The 26,279-nt window shown below is 42.9% G+C and overlaps 1 protein-coding gene across 16 annotated transcripts in view; it reads left to right on the forward strand.

Annotated features, from left to right (window-relative positions):
- Positions 1–20,443, forward strand: part of LOC106604881 (protocadherin alpha-C2) — a 212,718-nt gene extending 192,275 nt beyond the window's left edge. For 15 of the 16 annotated variants that reach the window (XM_045718169.2, XM_082975195.1, XM_045718167.2 and 12 more), the window contains one exon: positions 16,993–20,443. In XM_045718169.2, coding sequence (XP_045574125.1) covers positions 16,993–17,294 — 302 coding nt within the window. In that variant the 3' untranslated portion in view covers positions 17,295–20,443. The remainder of the gene's footprint in view (positions 1–16,992) is intronic. The other variant, XM_014200002.3, reaches the window with a different exon arrangement.
- The last annotated feature ends 5,836 nt before the right edge of the window (positions 20,444–26,279 follow it).

The raw sequence follows: 26,279 nt of genomic DNA on the forward strand, positions 1-26,279 counted from the left end.
CTTCTCTCTCTTCCTCCTCGTCCTCCCATCTCCTCCTCCTTCCTTCATTATGTAACCCTGCACTGCGCTCCACTGCGCTTCTGCTCAAGCGGCCGATGGATCGTGGAGCTCCTGGATGATTTAAATCACTGTGAAAACCTTGGTCAGCAGAGAGGGAAAGGGAGACGCAGAGGGAGACGCGGGGAGAGACGCGGGGAGAGACGCAGAGAGACGCGGGGAGAGACGGGGGGAGAGACGCGGAGAGAGAGACGGGGGGAGAGACGCGGGGAGAGACGCGGGGAGAGACGCGGGGAGAGACGCGGGAGAGACGCGGGGAGAGACGCGGGGAGAGACGCGGGGAGAGACGCGGGGAGAGACGGAGAGAGAGACGGAGAGAGACGGGGGGAGAGACGGGGAGAGACGCGGGGAGAGACGGAGAGAGAGACGGAGAGAGACGGGGGGAGAGACGGGGAGAGACGGGGGGAGAGACGGGGGGAGAGACGGAGAGAGAGACGGGGAGAGACGGAGAGAGACGGAGAGAGAGACGGGGAGAGACGGGGAGAGACGGACGGACGGGGAGAGACGGACGGACGGGGAGAGACGGACGGACGGGGAGAGACAGACAGGGGGAGAGACAGACGGGGGGAGAGACAGACGGGGGGAGAGACAGACGGGGAGAGAGACAGACGGGGGAGAGACAGACGGGGGGAGAGACAGACGGGGGGAGAGACAGACGGGGGGAGAGACAGACGGGGGGAGAGACAGACGGGGGGAGAGACAGACGGGGGGAGAGACAGACGGGGGGAGAGACAGACGGGGGGAGACACAGACGGGGGGAGACACAGACGGGGAGAGAGAGTAAGGCTTCGTTAGAGGAGTGTATTGCTTTGTATATTTGTTTCTGAGAGAAAGATAATCCACATTTATGTATAAGTTATGAAATACTTGGAGTGTGGCTTACTTGGCTATGATTCTGATCTTTGGTAAAAACAGAGAGGAAGAGGAAGAGACTGAGAAATGTAGAAACACAACAGAGAGCGATACACATATACAGAGAGGGTGTTATGCTGTGGTCATCCCAGTGTAAAATGAATCCTTCACATCACTAATGTGCCTCTTAATGATCAGTGATTGACAAGCTGTTTAATTTCCAATCATAATAACGTTGCCATAACAGTGATGGGCATAATTAACGCTCTATCAATCACTGGAAGGGACGGGTGTTTGCTGGACCAGGTTTCACGCTAGATTAGACGAAAGGTCAGAAGAAATGAGAGACTTCGAGCGGGAGGAAGGGTGAGTAAGGGAGGCAAGTAAGAGAGGGAGAGATTTTTCCAATGCAACAGCCATAGACAAATCAGACAGTGCTACGCCCCCTCCTGTACTCCCTGTTCACCAATGACTGCCTGAGTCTCCAACTCAGTCATCAAGTTTGCTGACAACACAACAGTGGTAGGCCTGATTGCCAACAACGACGATATAGCCTACATGGAGGAGGTGAGAGCCCTGGTGGAGTGGTGCCAGGAAAATAACCTCTCTCTCTCGACATCAACATAACGATCGGCTAATTGTGGACTTCAGGAGACAGCAGAGGGAGCACCCCCCCATCCACATTGGCGGGGCCACAGTGGAGAGGGTCAAAAGCTTCAAGTTCCTCGGCGTGCACATCACTGACAACCTAAAATGGTCCACCCACACAGACAGCGTTGTGAAGAAGGTGGAAATGCTTGGCCACTAAGACCCTCACAAACTTCTGCAGATGCACCATTGAGAGCATCCTGTCGGGTAGTAGCACCGCCTGGTACGGCAATTGCACCGTCCGCAACCACAGGGCTCTCCAGAGGGTGGAGCGGTCAGGCCAACGCATCACCGGGTGGCACACTGCCTGCCCTCCTGGACATCTACAGCACTCGGTTTAACAGCAAGGCCAAGAAGATCATTAAGGACCTCAGCCACCCGAACCACGGGACTATTGACCCGCTACCATCTAGAACAAGGGTGGGCAACTCCAGTCCTTGAGGGCCTGATTGGTGTCACAGTTTTGCCCCAGCTAACACACCTGACTCCAATAATCACCTAATCATGATCGTCAGTTTAGAATGCAATTTGATTAATCAGCTGTGCTTGCTAGGAACGGAGAAAAAGTATACACCAATCAGCCCTGGAGGACTGGAGTTGCCCACCCCCTGATCTAGAAGGAGGAGACAGTACAGGTGCATCCATGCTGGGACCAAGAGACTGGTAAACATATTCTATCTCCAGGCTATCAGACTGTTAAACAGTCACCACTAGCCTGCCTCCGCCCAGTACCCTGCCCTGAACCTTAGTTAGTGCTCTAGCCGGCTACCTCAAGGCTCTACCCTGCACCTTAGAGACTGCTGCCCGATGTACATAGTCATTGAACACTGGTCACCTTTAATAATGTGTACATACTGTTTTACCCACTTCATATGTCTATACTGCATTCTAGTCAAGGCTCGTCCTATATAACTACTGCTGTACACACCATATTTTTTCATATACTGTCCATACTGTCTTTCACCATTTATATGTATATGGTATTACTGCACTGTTGGAGCTAGAAACACAAGCGTTTCGCTGCACCTGCGATAACATCTGCAGATCTGTGTACGTGACCAATAAACTGTTTGGGGGGATTTGATTTAGAGGTTGTGGTTGTATGTGGATCTGTGCTGGGCGAGGCATGTGCCTTTGTTGCCATCCTGATAGGAGAGAGAGAGGAAGAGAGGGAGTGAAGAGGGGGGAGAAGGGAGAGTGGGATGGGTAGAGGAAACGAAGGGGGAGTAGAGGAAGGTCAAAGATGGAGGGAGAGATGCTGGGAGGGAGGGGAAAAAGATGATTGGAGCTCAGACAGGTTTTCTGTTCCTGTTTGATTGCCATGGCTAAATCAAAACAAAGAGGAGGAAAAGTGGAGGTTTTCCCCCCATATTGAGTCTTGAGGGCAGAAAGCAGTATGCATCGAAATATATAGACAAGGAAGCATTAACCTTTCTTGGGTATGTGGGACGTGACCGTCCCACCCGCGGTACACACTATCAACAGCCAGTGAAATAGCAGGGCGGTAAATTCAAAACAACAAAAATCTCATAATTCAAATTTCACAAACACACAAGTATTATACACCATTTTAAAGATAAGATCCTCCTTAATCCAACCATAGTGTCCGATTTCAAAAAGGCTTTACGGCGAAAGCATAACATTAGATTATGTTAGGACAGCGCCTAAACAAGAAAAACCACACAGCCATTTTCCAAGCAAGGAGAGGCGTCACAAAAACCAGAAATACAGCTAAAATGAATCACTAACCTTTGATGATCTTCATCAGATGACAATCCCAGGACTCAATGTTACAAAATACATGTATGTTTTGTTCGATAAAGTTCATATTTATATCCATAAACCCCATTTTACATTGGCGCGTGATGTTCAGAAAATGTATTCCCACCAAAACTGCCGGTGAATGAGCACATCAATTTACAAAAATACTCATCATAAACGTTGATAAAATTTACAACAGCTATTAAAAGAAGTATAGATACACTTCTCCTTAATGCAACAGCTGTGTCAGATTTTAAAATAGCTTTACAGCGAAAGCACATTTTTCAATTTTCTGAGTACAGAGCTCACCCATCAAAGCAAGCTATACAGTTACCCGCCAAGTTCTGGAGTCAACTAAACTCAGAATTAGTATTATAAATCTTCCCTTTGCTGATCTTCGTCGGAATGCACTCCCAGGACTCCCACTTCCACAAGAAATGTTCATTTTTTTCAAAAAACTCCATATTTATGTCCAAATACCTCCGTTTTGTTTGCGCGTTCAGATCACTAATCCAAAGGCATAACGCGTGAGCGCAAAACCAGAGACGAAAAGTCAAATAGTTCCATTACCGTTCGTAGAAACATGTCAAATGATGTTTACAATCGATCCTTAGGGTCTTTTTAACCTGTTAGGGCTAGGGGGCAGCATTTGCACGTCTGGATAAAAAAAATGTACCCGATTTAATCTGGTTACTAATCCTACCCAGTAACTAGAATATGCATATACTTATTATATATGGATAGAAAACACTCTAAAGTTTCTAAAACTGTTTGAATGGTGTCTGTGAGTATAACAGAACTCATTTGGCAGGCAAAACCCTGAGACATTTTCTGACAGGAAGTGGATACCTGATGTGTTGTATTGACTTTAAACCTATCCCATTGAAAAACACAGGGGCTGAGGAATATTTTGGCACTTCCTATTGCTTCCACTAGATGTCACCAGCCTTTACAAAGTGTTTTGAGTCTTCTGGAGGGAGATCTGACCGAACAAGAGCCATGGAACGATGATGTCCCATTAGACACCTGGCGCGCGAGTTCATGTTGGGTACCCTCGTTCCAATACATTATAAAAGAGTATGCATTCGTCCACCTTGAATATTATTCATGTTCTGGTTAAAAAAGGCCCTAATGATTTATGCTATACAACGTTTGACATGTTTGAACGAACGTAAATATATTTTTTCCCCTCGTTCATGACGAGAAGTCCGGCTGGCTTAGATCATGTGCTAACAAGACGGAGATTTTTGGACATAAATGATTAGCTTTTTTGAACAAAACTACATTCGTTATGGACCTGTGATACCTGGAAGTGACATCTGATGAAGAGAATCAAAGGTAATGGATTATTTACATAGTATTTTCGATTTTAGATCTCCCCAACATGACGTCTAGTCTGTATCGCAACGCGTATTTTTCTGGGCGCAGTGCTCAGATTATTGCAAAGTGTGATTTCCCAGTAAGGTTATTTTTAAATCTGGCAAGTTGATTGCGTTCAAGAGATGTAAATCTATAATTCTTTAAATGACAATATAATATTTTACCAATGTTTTCTAATTTTAATTATTTAATTTGTGACGCTGACTTGACTGCCGGTTATTGGAGGGAAACGATTTCCTCAACATCAATGCCATAGTAAAACGCTGTTTTTGGATATAAATATGAACTTGATAGAACTAAAAATGCATGCATTGTCTAACATAATGTCCTAGGAGTGTCATCTGATGGAGATTGTAAAAGGTTAGTGCATCATTTTAGCTGGTTTTATGGTTTTGGTGACCCTGTCTTTGACTTGACAAAACATTACACACAACTCTTGTAAATGTACTGTCCTAACATACTCTAAATTTATGCTTTCGCCGTAAAACCTTTTTGAAATCGTAAAACGTGGTTAGATTAAGGAGATGTTTATCTTTCAAAGGGTGTAAAATAGTTGTATGTTTGAAAAATTTGAATTTTGACATTTATTTGGATTCAAATTTGCCGCTCTTGAAATGCACCTGCTGTTGATGGAGTGCACCACGGGTGGCACGCTAGCGTCCCACCTAGCCCATAGAGGTTAACCTGTTGGGGCTACAGGTTAGCAATGAACCCCGAGTCGGGATTGCTAACAAGGCTGGAAATTCAAAACATCAAAAATCTAATAATTTCAATTTCTCAAACAATCAACTATTTTACACAATTTAAATGATAAACATCTCCTTAATCTAACCACATTGTTCGATTTTCAAAGAGGCTTTACGGCAAAAGCATAAAGTTAGATTATGTTAGGACAGTACATAGCCACAAAAGTACAAACATCCATTTTCAATTCAAGGTCAGGCGTCACCAAAAGCAGAAACCAGCTTGAATTATGCACTAACTTTTGTCAATCTCCATCAGATGACACTCCTAGGACATTATGTTATACAATACATGCATTTTTTGTTCCATCAAGTTCATATTTATATCCAAAAACAGCATTTTACAGTAGCGTGAAATTCAGATTTTTTTCTTCTCAGAAATGCTTCTGGTGAACATAACAAAATTACTATTCGAAAACATTGGTAAATTATAATATTGTCATTCAAAGAATAATATATTATCATCTTGTAATTGCTACCGAATGGCCAGATCTCAAAATAACTTTACTGGGAAATCACATTTTGCAATAAACGGGGTGCTATGCTAAGAACAACAGGCTATGCTATACAGTTAGCATCATCTAAAATCGATAATAACATTGTAAATACCCCCTTACCTTTGATTATCTCCATCAGAAGGCAGGATCCCAGGTCCGGAAGGCATTCCAGGTCCGGAACAAATGTGGTTTCTTTTGACAAAGTTCATAATTTATGTCCAAATAACACCAAGTACTTAGCGTTCATTATGCTCCCACAAAACGTGGTTGGGGGGCTGGTAAAATCACGCCGAAAAGCTAAAAAAACCTAGTAAATAATCTATTTATGTTCGTTCAAACATGTCAAATGTTGTTTAGCATTAATCTTTTGGTCCATTTTTAACGTTAAACATCAGTAATATTTTCACACAACCTATCCTATGTCTAGATAAAAAATGATGACAAACTCACGTTTCTCAGATTTATGCGCAGGCGCAAAAAAATGAAGTGATGACATGTCAACTTCCTTGGATTCTAATTTGCTCTCTGTTTATCATAGACGCTTCAAACAACTTTATAAAGATCGTTGACATCTAGTGGAAGCCGTAGGTGTTGCGAAATGAATCCTTTCTCACTATGGTATCTATAAAACAATGACACTAAATAGTACAGTCACAAAATTCACATTTTTTTTAAATCTATTTTTCACAGGTTTTTGCCTGCAATATGAGTTTTGTTATACTTACAGACACCATTCAAACTGTTTTAGAAAATTCAGAGTGTTTTCTATCCGAATGTGTTAATAATATGCATATCCTAGCTTCTGAGTTGGTGTAGGAGGCAGTTAAAAATGGGCACATATTTTTTTCAAAATGTCTCAATACTGCCCCCGAGCCCCAACAGGTTTTAACATAAAACTTAGATAATATTCCAACCGGACAATAGCGTATTCATTACAGAGGAAAAAGAAGGAAGGGCTCGCTTGCGTGCCCTCGCAGTAAACAACTCACTGGTCCCAGGCAGTCCACTGATTGACTGAGCTCTATTCTCTGCCCAGTAACAGTAGACGCATGAAACAAGTTTCTAAAGACTGTTGACAGCCAATGGAAGCCTTAGGAAGTGCAAAATGACCCCACAGACACTGTAGTTTCGATAGGGATTAGATAGAAAAACTACAAGTCACTTCCTGGTTGGATTTTTTTTCTCAGGTTTTTGCCTGCCATGTGAGTTCTGTTATACTCACAGACATCATTCAAACAGTTTTATAAACTTCAGAGTGTTTTCTATCCAAATAAACTAATATGCATATCCTACCTTCTGGGCCCGAGAAGCAGGCAGTTTAATTTGGACACGTTATTCATCTGAATTTCTGAATACTGCCCCCTACCTTAGAGAAGTTAATGGATTCAGAAAGTGGAAGAACTGGTGGGATGGATTCATTCTGACCATGATTTTGACATGCAGTCAGACCCAGTCAGAGCCGGTCCTGACCTCCCTGGGGCCCTAAGCAAAATTCTGCTAAGGGGCCCTCCTACCTGACCCGTGAGCCATCTAAACCATTTGCCATTGACACACAGTCACACCTGACACCCAGTGCTCCCACTACAATCCTCCCTCCTTTAAAACAGTTTGCTCCATCTGTCTGTCTAAGAATAAGTAGACCTATACAGAACAGAATGAGGTATAAACAGACAATATTGATTGAATATAATATTTTCTACAGAATCTTAACATAAGTGAAAATTAACATTAACATAAGTAAGAAATTGTAGAAAATATAAAATGTAGAAAATAATCAAATACAACGCTGAGCTTTGGCTCTGCTGCCTGGTAATTAGTCCAGTCCTCACAATATTATACAATTAGCTTTGGCTATACAATGTAAACGTAAGCCTATAGGCTATGGCTGCAGCTATATGTCTCAAAATAGTAAAATAAAACCTCTACAGCCGGGGCATTTTCAGCATCAGTATGGGCACCTGTCTATCTGGACTGTCTGGAAGAAATTGAGAAAGTATGTCACATAGTTAGTTAAGCAGTCATTTACACAAATGCACTTCTGCCATACAATCTTAAATGTGACTAAGTGCGTAAACATTTGAATGTTTGAATTAAAATCTTACTATCAAAATATTCCTCTTCCGCACTTTCTTGAGGCAAAATCATCAATGATGTCATCATAGGACATGCATTTCCCCACGTCATGATTTATGCTCGTGATGGCCAGACCACTCAAACGTTCCTGTGACATGGAAGACCTCAAATAGCTTTTGATGAGCTTTCATTTTGAAAAGCTCCTCTCTGCCAATGCTGCTGTTACTAGTAGGGTGACTGCAATTCTTAGGGCTATCCAAAAGGTTAGGATATAGAGTTCCTCCAGGTTATTCTCACAGAGAAAGGAAAGCAGATCAAAGGCAGTCATCTTATCTGATGGCAGATCAGGTAAATTCTGAATCTCGAGTGCCAGATCCATTCCACTGGGGTCACAGTCATCTCTGAAGGTTAGTGTTTTTAACTTCCATGCAGGGAGCCTTTAAAGATCCACTGGACATCTGAGAGGCAGTACTGAAGTTCAGCAGCACTCCATATTTGGTTTTCAACTGGTTGAGTGTTTCAAATCTCTCATCCGTGGATGTCACAGCGGAGTCGACCACAATGCTGAAGTAGTTCACTTCAAGGTTTTTCTGTGCATCAGACACTGGTTCATCGGGAGCCTTATAGCTGAAATACCTCTTGCTGTTTCTCAGTCTCCTCTCTTTCAGAACAGCCTCCACATTCATTTCTTCACAAATGCTTTTGGCTGTTGTCTGGGCCTCAGAGACTCCAGTTTCCCGGTATGTAGTGAGGGAGGCCTTTGCATTTGAGATGAAATTCTCTGAGATATCCAACTGCATTGAGGGGGATTGGAGGAGCTTGTTCACCTTGTTTGCCATTGTCAGTATCTCACACCATGCGACACAGCAAATCAAGAAGCAGTGGGACCAAACTTCCTCTGCAATGCTTGTGCCTCCACTTTGGCCACAGGATCATTGATCGCCTGTCTGGCTTCCAGTAATCCATCCCGAACCTCGGAAGCCTGATACCTGATTGCATGAACACTTTGGAGCCTACTCTCCCATCTTGTGTCACTCCATGACTTCACAGTTATGATCACGTGTTTCTTCAAAAACATCCATCTTTGTGTGCCAGCTGAAAAGAAGGTGAAGAGCTTTTGCACAAGCCCAAAAAAACCCAACTGCAGATTTTGAAGATTTGGCAGCATCTTCAATGACAAGGTTTAGAGTGTGTGCTCCGCATGGGACGAGCAGGCTCAGGGATGTTTTGGGGAGCTGTCTGGCTTTACTCCTTGGTGCTTGCCCTTCATGTTGGCCCCATTATCATAAGCTTGCCCTCTGCAATCTTCAAATGGAATCTTCAGCTCGTTCCGCTTATCTAAGATGACAGTGGTGGACATATTCAAGCCTGTTGTAACCTCAACATTCACAAAGCCGAGGAAGTGCTCCTTGATCTCTGGCTTTCCCTTTAAAGCCAAGCTTCTCAGAATAATGGGCATTGGCTCCTGGTGACTAATGTCAGGTGTACAGTCCACGATAATGGAGAAGTACGTTGAGTCTCTTACTTGAGTCACTATTGCTGGCAGAATCTTGTCACTCACAATCTGTATCAGCTCATTCTGTGTGCGCTTCCCAAGGTAATGAGCATGTGTCTCCATCTTTCATTTTGCTGAGATGGTTTTCCGTAACGGGGTCAAATCTTTCCAGTGATGCAACCTCTTTTAGGAAGTTTCCATGATCTGGTCGGAAGAGTTTGTCTGATGAAGCCCTGAATGCTAGGTTTATTTCAGCCAGAGACTGGGTGATACTTATGAAACGTGTAAGGACATCCCACCATCTCTTTCTTTCAGCCTCCAAAATTGTCATTTGTATCTGGTCAAGAGTCTGTCCCCGACTTAGGCACAGATCAAGTTCTCTCTACTTAATCATATTGTTTGTGTGTTCAGGACTACCCTCATGGTGTTTCAGAATGGCGTTGATATTTGACCAGTCATTCACGCCTTCCTTTATTATTTTGTAGTCTTTTGTAGAAAAGAGCTTACAGCAAAAACAATACACAGCGTTGTTTTTGATTGAGTATGAAAGCCAGCTCAGAAAAATCCAGTCCTGGTTTGAATGGACCTCTGCACACCAACTCAGTCCTGATAAAGTCTGTTAAGACTGGGGGCCAATCTGCTGGGTCGTTTGGTGGAGCAGCAACTGTTCTGTTAGGGTCTGAGCTGCTTGTATCTGATGCTGGCTGTACACCTCTGGCTGTGCTAGTACTGGCTGAGGCTGTCTGTACTTCACCTGGATCTGTGTTAGTACTTTCTGAAGATGGCTGTATTGGATCTGTGTTAGTACTTTCTGAAGATGGATGTATTGGATCTGTGTTAATATTTGCTGAAGCCAGCTGTACTGGGTCTGTGTTTAGTACTGGCTGCGGCTGGATGTGGATCAACCGAGTCTGTGCTTGTACTGGCTGATGATCCACCATCTCCTTTACTGACAAACATAAGCATAGCACCTGTAAATTATAGATAACAATACTATTATTAATTTTATCAGCTGCACCAGGCCCATTCAAACTGGCTCCCCGAGATTTCCTTTTAATACATTTTCAAATCTAAAATACTATTTATACTATGGCTTGGCTGAATAATTGATGGTTATTATTTACTGATAGATGTGCATCCATATTGCCCAGTAGGCCCAGCTAATCAACACTTTAAATTCAATATATAAATCAATAATCACTGTCAATCCATTGCTTTCCATCTTGCATTAGTCCAGAGTTGTAACTAAACCTTGACTGAGAGACTAGATAACCATTGTCTTGTTTTAAAATTGTATGTCTATGAGGAGTGCCATCACGCCCATATATTGTCTGGACTGGTCCCCACAGAGGTTGCTGCTAGAAAGCGCGAGTTTCATTTCGTGCACGCGCAACGCGGTTTATCTTTTACGGGCTGCAGTTTATAAACACCGTTGCCCGTTGGTGTTTATCAAACGTAATGAATAGTTGTATTTCACTCTCACTTTTGTCAGGCACAAAGTCACAGAACACAGCCCTGGAAGTGGCTGGCAAGCAAGCAAGACACAGACAGACCAAGAGATGCACTGCCCAGCTAGGTTAGCAAGACAGACAGACTAGAGAGAGAGAGATGCACTGCAAACTAGCACATCAACTTAACGTTACTGTTATTTGCTGACATCAAACTTGGAGGGGAGAACACAAGTTTACCTGATTGCTGTTCCCGCAATTCACTCTCATGGTGTTTATTTTCTCTCTTTTTCGTGACCAGAAGGATAGTTCCGCTTCATCCTCTCATCCAAGTAGTAAACATTGACACCCGCTTTGACACGAGGGGATGGCGGGGCCCTTGTGTAATTTGCGGGGCCCTACGCAACTTGCGTAGTGAGCGTATAGGGCTGCCCGGCTCTGGACCCAGTCATGGGGCTTTTGACTCGGTCATGATATGTCAGAGACAATCAAAAGGCTTTGCTACCCAGCTGTAATGTTTTTGACCCTGTGTAATGCTGCTTCTCTCCTCTGCCCGGCCCTATCAGGTCCTGCTGCATCTGTCTGCTCTCCATCACAGTGACTCAGGGCCGGCTGTGGGCATAAGCATATACAGTATACAGTGCCTTGCAAAACTATTCAGCCCTCTTGGATTTATTCACATTTTTGTGTGTTAAAAAGTGGGTTTATTTGTAAAAAATAAATAAATTGCAATCTATACAAAATACTCTGTCATGTCAAAGTGGAAGGAAACAGATTAATTCAAATGACATTTCTTAAATAGAGTGGTTGCATAAGTACTCAGCCCCTATGTTTAGGAAAGCCTAAATTAGTTCAGTGATAAAATTTGACTTAACAAATCATATAAGTTACATGGACTCACTCTGTGTGAAATATTAGTGGTTGACATGATTTTTGAAGGACTAACCGTTCCTCTGTCCTCCCATACATACAACATCTGTAAGACCCCTCAGTCAAGTAGTGCATTTCAAGCACACGTTCAACTACAAAGACCAGAGAGCTTTTCCAACGCCTCATAAAGAAGGGCAGTGTTTGGTAGATGGGTAACAATAACAAATCAGACAATGAATATCTCTTTAATCATGGTCAAGTTAATAATTATGTATTAAACCACCCAGACACATCAAACTGGACTGCAGGACAGGAATGAAACTGCTCAGAGATGTTACCATGATGCCATTGGTGATGTTAAAACAGCTACAGAGTTCAATGGCTGTGATGGGAGAAAACTGAGGATAGATCAACAACATTGTGGTAGATCACAATAATGTTGTAAATGACAGCATGAAAAGAAGAATACAAATATACAGAGTACAAATATTCCGAAACATGCATCTTGTATGCAGCAAGGCACTAAAGTAATACTGCAAAAAAACACGGCAAAGGAAAACACTTTTTGTCTTAAATGCAAAGCATTATGTTTGGGGCAAATCCAACAAAACACATCACTAGGTAACTGTCTTCTTATTTTCAAGCATAGCTGTGGATGCATCATGTTATGGGTATGCTTGTTATCGGCAAATACTGTGGAGTTTTTTAGGATAAAAACAAACGGGATGGAGCTAAGTACAGGCAAAATCCTAGAGGAGAACCTGCTTCAGTCTGATTTATACCAGACACTGGGAGAGGACTTCACCTTTCAGTAGGACAACAACCAACAACACAAGGCCAAAACTATACTGGATTTGATTATCGAAAAGACAGTGAATGTTCCTGAGCGGCCAAATTACAGTTCTTACTGAAATCTAGCCACGATCCCCAACATCGTGACAGAGCTTGAAGATTTTTGAAAAGAATAATGGGAAAATATTGTGCAATCCAGTTGTGCAAACTAACCTTTTAGACTTCCCTGAAAGACGTACAGCTGTAATCACTGTCAAAGGAACTGAATACTTATGTAACGACTTTATTTTAGTTATTACTCGTATTATTTTTTATTAATCTATATGTATATATATTATTCTTTTTTCACTTTGACATTTACAGAGTATTTTGTGTAGATTGTTCACAAAAAAAAAAGACAATTAAATGAATTGTAATCCCACTTTGTGGAACTCAGTCACGGTCTTCGTTTACTGTTAATAGAATACACAATGTGCAGTTTCGAAATTTGGTTGTGCATCAGCAGTTCTTCTTTTGTCATTCAATGACAGTCACTCAACTGTCACTCACTAAACATTTTTAGATTGGTAAATTAGTCTTGCCAGCTACCAAAACTTTTAGTAATCATGGCCGAATTACCGACCGGACATGAAGGGCACTTGCCCAGGGGCCATGACCTCCAGGGGGTCCCCACTGATTTTTTTTTTAGCCACTGTCACTCAGATATAATTTTAACATGGCATAAGTCATTGCAAAATGTGTGGAACGTGCTGTAAAATTGCACATTTTTCTCTCTGCCCCATGGCAAAACAAATAAACTTGCATAAAATTTGTTATAAACCTGCAACATTTTCTCTACGCTCCATGGCAAAATGTGTAGAATTTCAGGAAATTAACTTTAAAACCAAATCTCGCTTAGGGACGCCAAAGGGCTGGAGCCGGCCCTGCAGTGACTCATCACTCTCTGGGGTCCTATTTGTTTATGACTTTATGTTTGCGTCAGGGGCATGGGTGTCTCTTCATCTGCCTACATTGTTTTAGACAGGAAATTACCCAGGGACAGCATAACTGAGCAAATGCATTTTAGAGTAAATACCCTAACACTTTCTACGATTGCTGTCTTTCCCTTTCCCCTCTCATTCCTCCTCTCTTTTATCATTTTCCCTTTTAAAGAGCAGAATCGGATCACAATGTTAGCTGGGAGTCAGATAAGGGCATTAACCCAAGATTGATATGAGACAGTGGGAAAGTCTGTGTCAGAGAGAGAGAGAGAGAGAGAGAGAGAGAGAGAGAAAGAGATATTATATCTGTCTCCTACTCCTCTCTTCCTCTTATCCACATCCTCTGTCTGAAAATATAAAATCCTGAACCAACATTTGCATTTGACTCCCCCCCCTTTGCTGATAGCTACTTTATTGGGGGAAAGTGTACTTACTAGGCCTGTGATAGGTGGTTGTCTCAGCTAGCTATCTTAAGATGAATGCACTAACTGTAAGTGCTCTGGATAAGAGTGTCTGATAAATGGCTAAAATGTCAAAAAAAGTCAATGTATGTGTGTCCGACTCTATCTCACGGCGCTGATGTCACAATCAGTGGAGGTCAGATAGCACTCCTGGCTTGAATAGGAAGCAAAAAGGAGGACTATGTGACTGCTGGAACTCTGTGTCTGTTTCAATCGGCCAATCTGTGCCCTCTGACAGAGTAGGCAAAATGGCCACTGGTAGTGAGGATATTCCCTATAATCTTACCCCTGCGTCCCAATTCTCTACCTTCTAGCATTGGCTAGAGACAGATGTGGCCATATTCTTACACCACTCATTTCCTTTTAAATCCATGAAGGGAAGTGAATAAGGGCACACTTTAGGGCAGAAAGGTAAAGAATTGGGACATAGCATCTGTATCTATGAGAAGGGGAATAGGACGGCGCCCCATCATCCAGAAAGGCTTGCTGCAGTGTTTGACTCCATAAGAGAGATTAGGAGTGTGTGCAATGCAGGGGACGTCACACTCTCCTGACGCCCAGTCTGGATTTACTCCCAGAATCCATCACTCTGAGCAGCTCCAGCAGAGAGCCCGGGCTAGTACAGAGGGAGTGAGAGGGAGGAGAGAGGCTGGGAGGGAAATAGGGCTGCAAAGAGAGGGGAGGGAGAGAGATGGAGAGGAGAGAGCAAAGTCGGGTAGGGAAAGGAGGCGGAGGAAGGAAGGGAAGGAGAGGAGAAGAGGTGATAGGGGAACGGGAGAGAAAGGGGGGGAATAAAGAGCTTCATAAAAATCTGCATGTTCCGTCGTTTTTTGCGTTTTTTTTAATGGTCACTAATTGCCAGAGAAAATGTTTTTGTTTATGCCCTCTACTTCTTTTTATAGTACTTAGAAATGTTTTGGCCAACAACAACAACAAACTATTTTGGTTCCTTTTGAATTGCGAGAGGAAGCGGGAGAAGAGACGAGTAGTGTGGCGCTAGAATAGATCAGTGTTCTGGCTCCGTCTTGCAGTTCTAAGCTCTGCTCGGTTGTTATTGAGGCAGACTACATCTGTGCTGCTATTCTTGTTCCTTGAAGCCATGTAACTTCAAGGAATGCCTCCCCCTGGCCACTTCAATCACTACCTGCTGGATGAGACATGTACTGGCTGATCACAACTGACTTCCTGAACTCTTGCCCTGTACCAAATGATGGGTCTCTTCCCCATGTGGTGCTTCATACAGTTTTTTTTTTCTCTCGTTTCCCCCCCCCCCCCCCCTGTACATGTTTGTGTATTCAGGATGCCTTTAGTCCATCTGTCAAGAAAAAGCTATGTTAATGGTAATTTGAGCTGAAAGTAATAGCAGAGCTTGTCCTCCTAACTCACCAATAGAGGCAGGGTTAGTGAGGACAGGGACTGGGGAGATGGCCTTCCATACCCTGGGTGTTATATGAGGCCAGTCCTCCCTCTTCCAGACACTGTTCCTTCTGCTTGGATGAACTCTGTTTTGTTAAACTCCCCTTTGGAGGGAAGTCGACAAAAAAAAAAATTTGAGAAATAAAAAGTGTTATATGTGAAGGAAGTATCGCAACTAGGTCATAGCTGTGAGGAACGAGGCAAAGTGGTGTGGGGTTTGGTTTGTGTGTGTAATGGGACTGAGTGGTTAGAACAGTCCCCTCGGGATCCCTGGGTTGTCTGGGTGGGGTGGGAGCTGTGTTACATGCACTCCAGCTCATCAACCCACGCACGCCTTTTGAACCCAGAGTCATGGTGAGCAGGCTGTGTGACTGACCGGGCACCTCTGAAATCCCCTTCCCCATCCCCTTTAATGAGGAGTTATTTATGTGAGCGCCCCCTACCCCTTTAATGGTGTTGTTTGTGTGTGTGGAGGAGCGTTCTCTCTCCTTGGGCAGATTGATGGGGTCAGGTTGGGAGGGGAGAGCTGAGAGCTGAGCCAGGTGTCGCTCTACTCTGCTCTGCTGCAGTGCGTCCTGATGTGTGTCGAGAGACTGAGGGAGAGCTGACAGTTTATCGAGGTTGTTTCACGCCGGTCTTTCTCAAAGTACTGAGTACAGACTCTTTAACTAACTGGAGACCACTTAAAATGCTGAGCGTTTGAGATGGTTTAGGTCGCTGTTGTTTCGGCTACACACACACACACACACACACACACACACACACACACACACACACACACACACACACACACACACACACACACACACACACACAAGGTAAACACTTCTATTGAACAGACACTATCTCCATTTACCTTTTTTCTTCTTAGCGCTTCAGTGGCGATCTGTGATGGAAGTTGAAAGGGCAGTCATCTCCCAGAACGAACGCTCAGCGTGTAAACGGCTTGTTGACTTTCCGTTTAAATGCCATGTCTTTATTCCCTGACCTTTCCCCGCCTCTCCCTGTGTGATGGAGCGCTTCATGTCTTGTCCCACAGCGCCGACCGGGGACCCTAGCCGTGGCGAGGGGCGGCAGAATGGACACTTTGATTCTGTGCTGCTTATCGGTGGACCGTTTGAAAGCTTCCATTCCGAGTCGCCACCCCTTCCTTTTGACTGGTGTTATGGCTGTTTCTGTGGATTAGTGACCGATTTAGTGACATCACAATGGGAGTCAGGGTGATCAGAGAACTCCTGTGGGTGACGATTCAGCACGGTGTTGACTGTGTGCTATGGGGCCATCACCAATGGATGCTATGTGGGAAGAGTCTGACAATGCAGAGGTTTCCAAGTCTTTTCAAGAAAGTGTCCAAGACTATGACACCAATGACAACATTGACAGTTGTACCAATGACATTGTTGTTTACAACCATCTTACAACCCCTTCGATATCGGCGATATTGATGACAATGGTTGTGAGAGAGATGATTCCGGCACAACATTAATAACACTTCGTTGTTCTCTGTCTCTGTCTCTAGATGCTGAGGGTGGAGAGGTGTCCCCACCCATGGGAGCCGGAGTGGACAGTAACAGCTGGCACTTCCGTTACGGCGCCGGCGGACCCGGAGGACCCCCCCAGCACCTGAAGCCCGGCGAGGTCCCCCCTGAAGCCTTCATCATCCCTGGATCGCCCGCCATCATCTCTATCCGCCAGCAGGGAGGAGAGGACGACAAGAGCGACTTCATCAGCTTCGGAAAGAAGGAGGAGGCCAAGAAGAAGAAGAAGAAGAAGAAGGAGAAGAAGGATAAGAAGGATAAGGGGAAGGATGACGATGAGTAGAGGAGGAGGAGGAGGAGGAGGAAGAGAAGGAAGGGGAGCTGTTGAAACAGAGGTACCAACCAAAGTCCACCGGGAAACAAAAATACAATTATTTTAGACCACAGGTGAAAAGAGATCCCCAATTCTACTTCATAATCTCTGGCTCAGTAACACAGACAGGCAGACAAAGTCTGCTGCAGTCTGCTCTCTACCCACCCCTGCGACAAAGATAATAGCCCAAATCTCTCTGGTAAAAATCGGGCTTTACCAAGATTATTGTAGATTACTGTCGCCTCAAAAATCTCTTACTGGGGTAATTGATTAATCATGCCTTGATGAGGGAAAAAAAACCAGATTGATAAATGTTCCTCCATGCCCCCTGGTGCCTATACACCTAGAGCCAAACGACACCCTCCCTACTCTTCTCAGCGAGGGGACGAGAGCCACTGTCTCCCCTCGCCCTCTGCTTTTACACCCTCCCTCCCTCCCACGGATACGTTGGCACCTCTGTCTTACCCCTTCCCACCATGTTGTATAATTCACTCTCTTTGAGAGGAAAAGAAAATCCAACAGCAAGAAGAAAACAGCTCTGTGCCAGCCTCGGAAAAAGAGCAGCAACAACGACAACAACAAAAGGAAGTGACCAGAAGAAAAGAAGAAAGTAAACTGAAGACTACGCAACAGAGGACGAGTTAAAAGTTGGCGATTTAGAGCTGGACACTCACACTTGTAAATAGCACGGGAGAGAGTCGCTAAAGCTGAGGCTAAAGGCTAACGTGACACTGCTGCTGCGGCTTCCTATCGCGCTCTCTGTCTGTCGGTGTTCCCTGTGACGGCAAGGAAAACGTGGCTGTCAATGACAAAACACACACACGCTGACGCACACTCGCTGTAACAACCCGGACACTGAGAACACCTGAGAACTGGAGGGAGGTATAACAACAACAAAAATACAGGAGCAGCCAACAAAACGACATTGTGTTTCATACAGAATGCAAGCTGTACAGAACGCAAGCTTTTACCCAGCAGCACAGCAGTCTCCTAAGCAGTACACATGTGTACTGTGGATCTACTCTCTCAGGGTTGGCACAGCAGCATCCCCTGCAGTTACTCCTGATGGGTTCGCTCACTACTCTCTTCTGGGACAACGAGATCCTTCTCTCTCAAAGCAGCCAACAGCTCAATGCAAACAGATAAAACGAGGGATCGAGAGAAGGGAGGACCACTCTTCAGAGTCTCTTGAGAACGAAAGAGAGAAGAGTCCAGTTGAGTTGGCCTGTGATCCAGCTAGCTGATCTGAGCTCAGTTGGAACCTTGTAGAACAGCAGGAGCGTTTCTAGCTAAAAATGATCTCTTCTACTCTCTCCTGCCACTCAGCAAAAGCCTGAGGCTTTCTGCTCTGAATGTTTGGTAGCAACCATCACTTACCTGATATCCAACCTGATCCCCATCCTCCACAGCCCCCCCCCCCCCCCCCACCCTTTCCACTCCCTGCCCCTACCCACACAGATTCTCATCCCCACCCTTATACCAACCACAGACTGCTTCTTCACATGATGATGATGATGAATTTGTGAAACTTTTTCACTTTCTATTTGTTCTTGGAGAAGACCCACGATTTCCTACTCTGTTTTGTTAGCTTTAACTTATCTGCAGTGCTTCTGCTTGTCCCCCCCCCCCCCTTGCCCTCTGCCTTTCTCTTTTTCTGGCCATGGACTCCCCCTCTCACCCCGTGCTCTTTCAGGGTGAACTGGGAAGGCTGAACATTGTGGTGTGCTGGGAACAGCATGGAGTAATGTGGAAGAGGCCTGAAGAACCCAGTCGGGACCTGGGGTCCATCTAACGCCAGATGTCTCCAAGTGCAAAACGGTTGAGTGCTTTTAACTTGTGAATACTACGCTGTTCATTCCTGTTTGTGGTCACTGGCGAGAGGGGACGAGGTGGGATGGGGACAGGGATGGGGTGGATGTCTGGGACATGGTTCTGAGGGCTAGGCCTATCCTCCATGTTCCTGGCCACTCGTATATCTCGAAATTGATTGATTATGATTGGTGAATCAAAACAGTAGGTCATCCATTGGCTTTTATGTACACGATAAATGTAGAGTTAGACTTGCTTTTTATATATATGTGGCCTGTGCATTAATAAATGCAATGTATACGCTAATTATTACATTATTAATGAATAAATAACAGCATCTAAGGATTCCCAACCCACAGCTCTATCCCACCAATCCCCTCTCAGGAGGTTTTGTAAAGGGGCGGAGACATGATTCAGCCCTGCTTCGATTGGTTCCCCGTTCCCCTGCCTGTATGTTATTGCAACCCCCCCCCCCCCCCCCCCCCCCCCCTCCAAGTTTTGCGGCTCAATATGACGTCACTCCACTAAAGCGGCTGCTGCATGTTCGTCTCCAAGGAAACTCAAACAATATAGAGATACAAAATATATATATAGAAATAGATGGCTATGATTTTATTGTTTCGTATTATTATTTGACTTTATGACTCCCACAGGAGATATGTGTATGTACCGTCTCTGTCATGCATCTTCTACATATTACACCCTCCGCACTCCACAAGACAGTGGTGTTGTACGACGTTTAACTAAACCTTTTCGATATTTGTAAATGCTGTTGTGTGATGCCCTTGAACTCAACTCTGTTCATTTTGTTTTATGGAAATAGGATTTTTTTCGTTTTTGAGAACAAGCAACAAGAACAACAACAACAAAAAACCCGTTTTGTGTCCGGCTTTGACATGATGATCTAACTAACACTGTAATATTGTAACTGAAATATGTATGATCCTGTGATGAGATATCTCTTCCCTTTCACTCCCTTTCAACAGAAAAAAAACCACAAAAAATAACCACAAAAAAAAAAGACAATTCCTATGTAAAAATGGTATATGTAGTGTATGCTTGTGTTTAGTGAGCGTTCACGCTGTCATTCTTTTATCAGCGTATGATGGTGACCAATGGTGACGCTGTCCTGGCCTACTGATCAGTACAGATCTGTTGTAAAACCTTTTTTGTACACCTGCTCATCTACCGTGACGGTGAAGTAGTGACATGTCATTCCTTTCTGTTTTTTTATTTGACCTAAATGGATACAGTGGTAATGTGTTTTGTTAATAAATCACTAAATAAACATTTTCTTTCATAAAATGAGACTGACGTTGTCGCCTTGGAGCTTGCTTGGAAACAGGCATTCACACACCACCACACATCTTCTCCCTCTTTGCATGAACAGCACAGTTGCAATCAGTACACTGTAAAAAAATATTGTGCCCCTTTTACTTAAAACATTTTTGGTAACTATTTGCATCAGCCTTTTAAGTAAATCCAAAAAGGAGGATCATTTAAGTATAATATACTTCGCTTTTAGTGCATCACAAACTCAAATATATTAAGTGCAAACAACTAACAGGATCTCAATAATTCCTTTCATTCAACTTAATTTTATCAGGTTCAGAACAGTGTTTTTTTTTGTTGACGTGCTTAAGTCCTTGAAGTCCCAGAACTAATGTTAGAAGTTTGATATACTTAATGTAATCAGTTACAGAACTAATATTGTAAGGTTCATTTGCTGAATTTACTCCGTATCGTAATTGATATTCTATGTTTTATCTACAAATGTTTTTTTGCTCAGTTACTTATGGTACTCAAGTTAGTAAAATGTATTTAATCTTACTACTCAAATATATACTCACAAATATACTTAAAAAGCTGATGCAAATAGTTACCTCAATATACTTGGGAAAATTGACTCAAAATGTTATTTCTGTGCACGGGAGTATGCAAAAAGGAACAACAGTGTTCAACTTCAAACTTCAACACCTTTATTTTGAATAAAGATTTTCTTCAAACTTCAATCTCAAATTGCCTCTTATACCCTACTCCTTAAGCATTTGTGGAGAGCGCATTATTTTGTACTCTGTAATCATTCTGCGTATAATGCCACCTTGCCTCCTTAGGTAAAGTTACATCCAGACAGCTTGCACCTGACTACAAATCATTTCAGATCTTCACAACTGCATAGCATTTAGGTGATAGTTTGGGATTAGCACTTTGACCTCACATCTTGTATAGTCTGGCAAGAATTCTCCGGTGTTCTGTGTACCCCTTAACAACAGCGATATTTTAACAGAAACCTAAATTAAGGATTTATCTTAATAGACTTTACACAAAGCGCAATATGAACTTTAGCTCAAATACAACCTCATTCAAACTGTTTTAGATTCATCAAAACATGGGTTTTCAAAACATACACTGCACATATTGTTACAAAATGTATGCCAAATTGTCCCTTAAACCTGACTCCATATGGACATATTATTTTGACAGGTACAAGCATTCTGCGTATAATTCCACCTTGCCTCCTTAGGTAAAGTTACATCCAGACAGCTTGCACCTGACGACAAATAATCTCAGAAATCCACTAGCGCATATGGAGTAAGTTTTAAAACAAAGCTGTTTTTTTAAACAGGAATTGACAATGTCTCTTATGACGTCACCTGACAAAGAGCATCATGTAAACTGTAGCTCCTATACCACCTAGCAACTAGCTCTTCAGCTTACTGAGTAGGGTTTAGACCTCAGTTTGTGAGTGGCCCTTTGAGAGTTAGATATCTTTAGATATCTCTGAAAACAAGTAACTTCATCTTTAGAGCTTGGACCCATGGGGAGGTCCGGAGATCACCAAGTACCAAGAATACTTTTTGGAACACCTCAAAGGTAAATTTCAGTTCTTTGAGGTACCTTAGATTTAAGCCATAGATGAGGCCCATATACAAGGTACGTGACTGTGTAACACTACAAATACCAGCCAGGACCTCTGCTCCTTCGATGCAGATCCCACGCTCTATATTCTGGTGCAGATCTTTCACAGTGAACACCTTCATCACATGCTGAACGAGGTCCTCTCGGATCACGGCGTCGTCAGCATCCTGAGTGAAACAGTGAAGAAATAACAGGCTAGGCTATTACGTTAGCTGTGCCACTTGAGGAGGAGAGGGAAACAAAGGAACATACCTCATTTAGAGATAAATAAGGATACAAAAATTAAAAACCTAAATAAGGATACCAAAAATAAAAACCTTTGTATAATAAGGTTTTCAACCCTATTGGGAAACCCCTCCCAAGGCATGTGCAGAGTGAGAATGTTCAGACTAATCTTTAATGCATATATAATTGTAGATCAGAATATTAGGTCAAGACAACACAAAATATTTAAATGAATATGAAAAAAAATGACCTACATTGACTATTTTCATTCAGCTGTATTTTGTACCGGATTGGGTTTAAACAGGGCTGGCCATTCTTTCTTTGAAGTCCCTCACAGGAAGGGCCTGAATGACATCTTGTCTTCGATATGAGTAGGTCTTTGCCATTTTGGCACTCACAATGTTGTGGTTGTCACGTATTTGTACTTGAACGCAGCAAAACTGCAGCTCTTACATTGCATGTGCAGCCAGATCCCTACAGAATTAAGATATAATCAATTCATTTTTTGGTGTATACATCAGCACAAACATATTATTACTTGTGTAACCTTTATTTAACTAAGCAAGTCAGTTAAGAACAAAATCTTATTTACGATGACAGTTTACAGGGGAACAGTGGGATAAACTGCCTTGTTCAGGAGCAGAATGACAAATTTTGACCTTGCCAGCTCGGGGATTCGATCCAGCAACCTTTCAGTTACCGGCACAGCACTCTAACCACTAGGCTACCTGCTGTCCCCATATGCTATCTCATTCTAAAATAAGGAAGACACACATTGTCAATACCTGCCTGGGCAACAACACATTGAGTAAAACACTAATAGGGCCCTATGAAATCCTTGTTCTATTTTTCCCAAATGCTGTTTTATTTTCCAGAATACCGTGTTAACTTTTTGTTGCCTAGCGTGTTCAATCCATTTGGTTGATTTAAAAATACAGGATACATCTAATATCTATTATTCCCACTAATGTTGGGTTACTGTAATAAACATATCCTGTGTATCCTGTCCGAGGGCTACCGTGTATTCTGTTTACATTTCTGGATTCCGTCTGAGTTTTCCGCATTGCAGAAATCATGGGGCCCTACAAGCCCTAATGTGAGTTACAATGAAAACACACATACATTTGAATATACTGACATACCTTGCCAATGTATTCTGGAAAATATGGTCTGTCCAGTACTCAGGAACGTCTGAATACGTGAATACCTATACCTAAAGAAGACGAGTTGTATTAAAATGTATGACAATGTCAGGAAAATAAAACTCGAATGACTTCAGCTTTAGATAGCTAGCTAGCTAAAAAACGGAAATATCGCAATCCAAGCTGACTTGGAAGAGCTGCTTGTTATACCATTCTGTATACTTCTGGCCTTTCTTTGGACACTGTGTTAACCCTCCAGACGAGCTTCAATGCCATACAACTCTCCTTTCGTGGCCTCCAACTGCTCTTAAATACAAGTAAAACTAAATGCACGCTCTTCAACCGATCGCTGCCCGCACCTGCCTGCCCGTCCAGCATCACTACTCTGGACGGTTCTGACTTAGAATATGTGGACAACTACAAATACCTAGGTGTCTGGTTAGACTGTAAACTCTCCTTCCAGACTCACATCAAACATCTCCAATCCAAAGTTAAATCTAGAATTGGCTTCCTATTTCGCAACAAAGCATCTTTCACTCATGCTGCCAAACATACCCTCGTAAAACTGACCATCCTACTGATCCTCGACTTCGGCGATGTCATTTACAAAATAGCCTCCAATACCCTACTCAGCAAACTGGATGCAGTCTATCACTGTGCCATCTGTTTTGTCACCAAAGCCCCATATACTACCCACCACTGCGACCTGTACGCTCTCGTTGGCTGGCCCTCGCTTCATACTCGTCGCCAAACCCACTGGCTCTAGGTCATCTACAAGTCTCTGCTAGGTAAAGCTCCGCCTTATCTCAGCTCACTGGTCACCATAGCAGCACCCACCCGTAGCACACGCTCCAGCAGGTATATCTCTCTGGTCACCCCCAAAGCCAATTCATCCTTTGGCCGTCTCTCCTTCCAGTTCTCTGCTGCCAATGACTGGAACGAACTACAAAAATCTCTGAAACTGGAAACACTTATCTCCCTCACTAGCTTTAAGCACCAGCTGTCAGAGCGGCTCACAGATCATTGCACCTTTTTTTGTTGTTTTTAAATCTTTATTTTAACAGGGAAAACCGACTGAGACCTGGATCTCTTTTACGGCTGTGCCCTGTGTAAACATGTTGACATGTACAGTTTTAGGCATACAGACAAGAACATTTCAAACATACAAAACAAAGACACAATTCAACAGAAACAATCACAGACAACATCATATTGATCCTCCATAACATTTTTGAAATGGGCAAGGGACACCAGAGTGTCTAACTTAAGTTGGATCTGCAGTTTGTTCCATAAATAAGGTGCAAAGGAACTAAAGGCAGTCCTACCCAACTCTGTGGAGACTGCAGGAGTCTCTAATGTAATCCACATCTGTGATATGGTTTTAAAATTAGTATATCTAGTGGAAATTAATGATGATATATATGGAGGTAGTTTTAAAAGACGTGCTTTATAAATAAACAAGAGAGCATGTTGCTCTCGCCTCACAGATAGAGAGGCCCAACCCACATGTTGATATAGGATACAGTGATGAGTTTTGTAACTATCACCTGTGATAAACCTGAGTGCACAATGGTAAATAGCATCCAGTGGTTTTAATGTGTTTGCCGATGCATGTATATAGATAATATCAGCATCATCTAAAACGGACATAAAAGTAGCCTGCACAATTTGTTTTCTATTTACGGAGGACAGACAAGCCCTGTTTCTGTAAAGGAACCCTATCTTGAATTTGAACTTTTTTCCCAATTCAGTAACATGTTTTTTAAAAGAAAGCCTATCATCTAACCATACCCTTAAGTATTTATATGCAGAGACCTGTTTGATTTGAGTACCATCCAAGCTAGTGATTACAAAAGTGTTTCTAACTGAGAGTTTAGACCTAGAAAAAAACATGACATTTGTTTTCTTAGCATTTAAAACAAGTTTAAGCTGTAAAAGAGACCTGTACATAGCCATCTATAATTTAGCCTAAACAACTACCTCTTCCCCTACTGTATTTATTTATTTATTTTGCTCCTTTGCACCCCATTATTTCTATTTCTACTTTGCACTTTCTTCCACTACAAATCTACCATTCCAGTGTTTTACTTGCTATATTGTATTTACTTTGCCTTTACCTCCCCTCATTTGCTCACATTGTATATAGACTTATTTTTCCTGCTGTATTATTGACTGTATGTTTGTTTTACTCCATGTGTAACTCTGTGTTGTTGTATGTGTCGAACTGCTTCGCTTTAACTTGGCCAGGTCGCAATTGTAAATGAGAACTTGTTCTCAACCTGGCTACCTGGTTAAATAAAGGTGAAATAAATAAATAAATAAATAAATAAATAAATCTATCTATCTATCTATCTTACTAGCCAGCCCAGTTATTTAATTTAGCTAGTTAGGCTGTTAGATATTGACTAGATAACTACTGCACAAGGTCAATGTTTGCAGTGCTGCCTTGAACATGTTGTGAACACGTGAACAACAAGAAGGTTTCTGCAAGGACAGGTGTAGCTAGATAACTAGGTGTAGTTAGCTAGCTAGGTATTGTTCCTACCTGTCTCTTCCTGGGTAGCTTGCCTAGCAGACAACCATTAAATAGCAGGGGCACATGTGTTCAGTTCTACTGTAATGTTTGCAGACAATGCGTTTTTTGGAGAAGCTAGGTAGCTAATATTTTACATAGCTATTTCGGTTATAATAAAACTTACACAAAAATGACAAACGTTAGAAACAGCCCTGAGGTGAGTAAATGTACTGCTAACTTACTAGCTAGTAGCATGCCCACCACTAGCTAACTATACAGACATCACGGTCGTTAACTAGCTAGCTTATCAACGTGCAAATATATAACCTACTCTGGCAATATAGC

Source organism: Salmo salar, chromosome 05 (assembly GCF_965601325.2).
Source record: "Salmo salar chromosome 05, fSalSal1, whole genome shotgun sequence".
Taxonomy (NCBI): domain Eukaryota; kingdom Metazoa; phylum Chordata; class Actinopteri; order Salmoniformes; family Salmonidae; genus Salmo; species Salmo salar.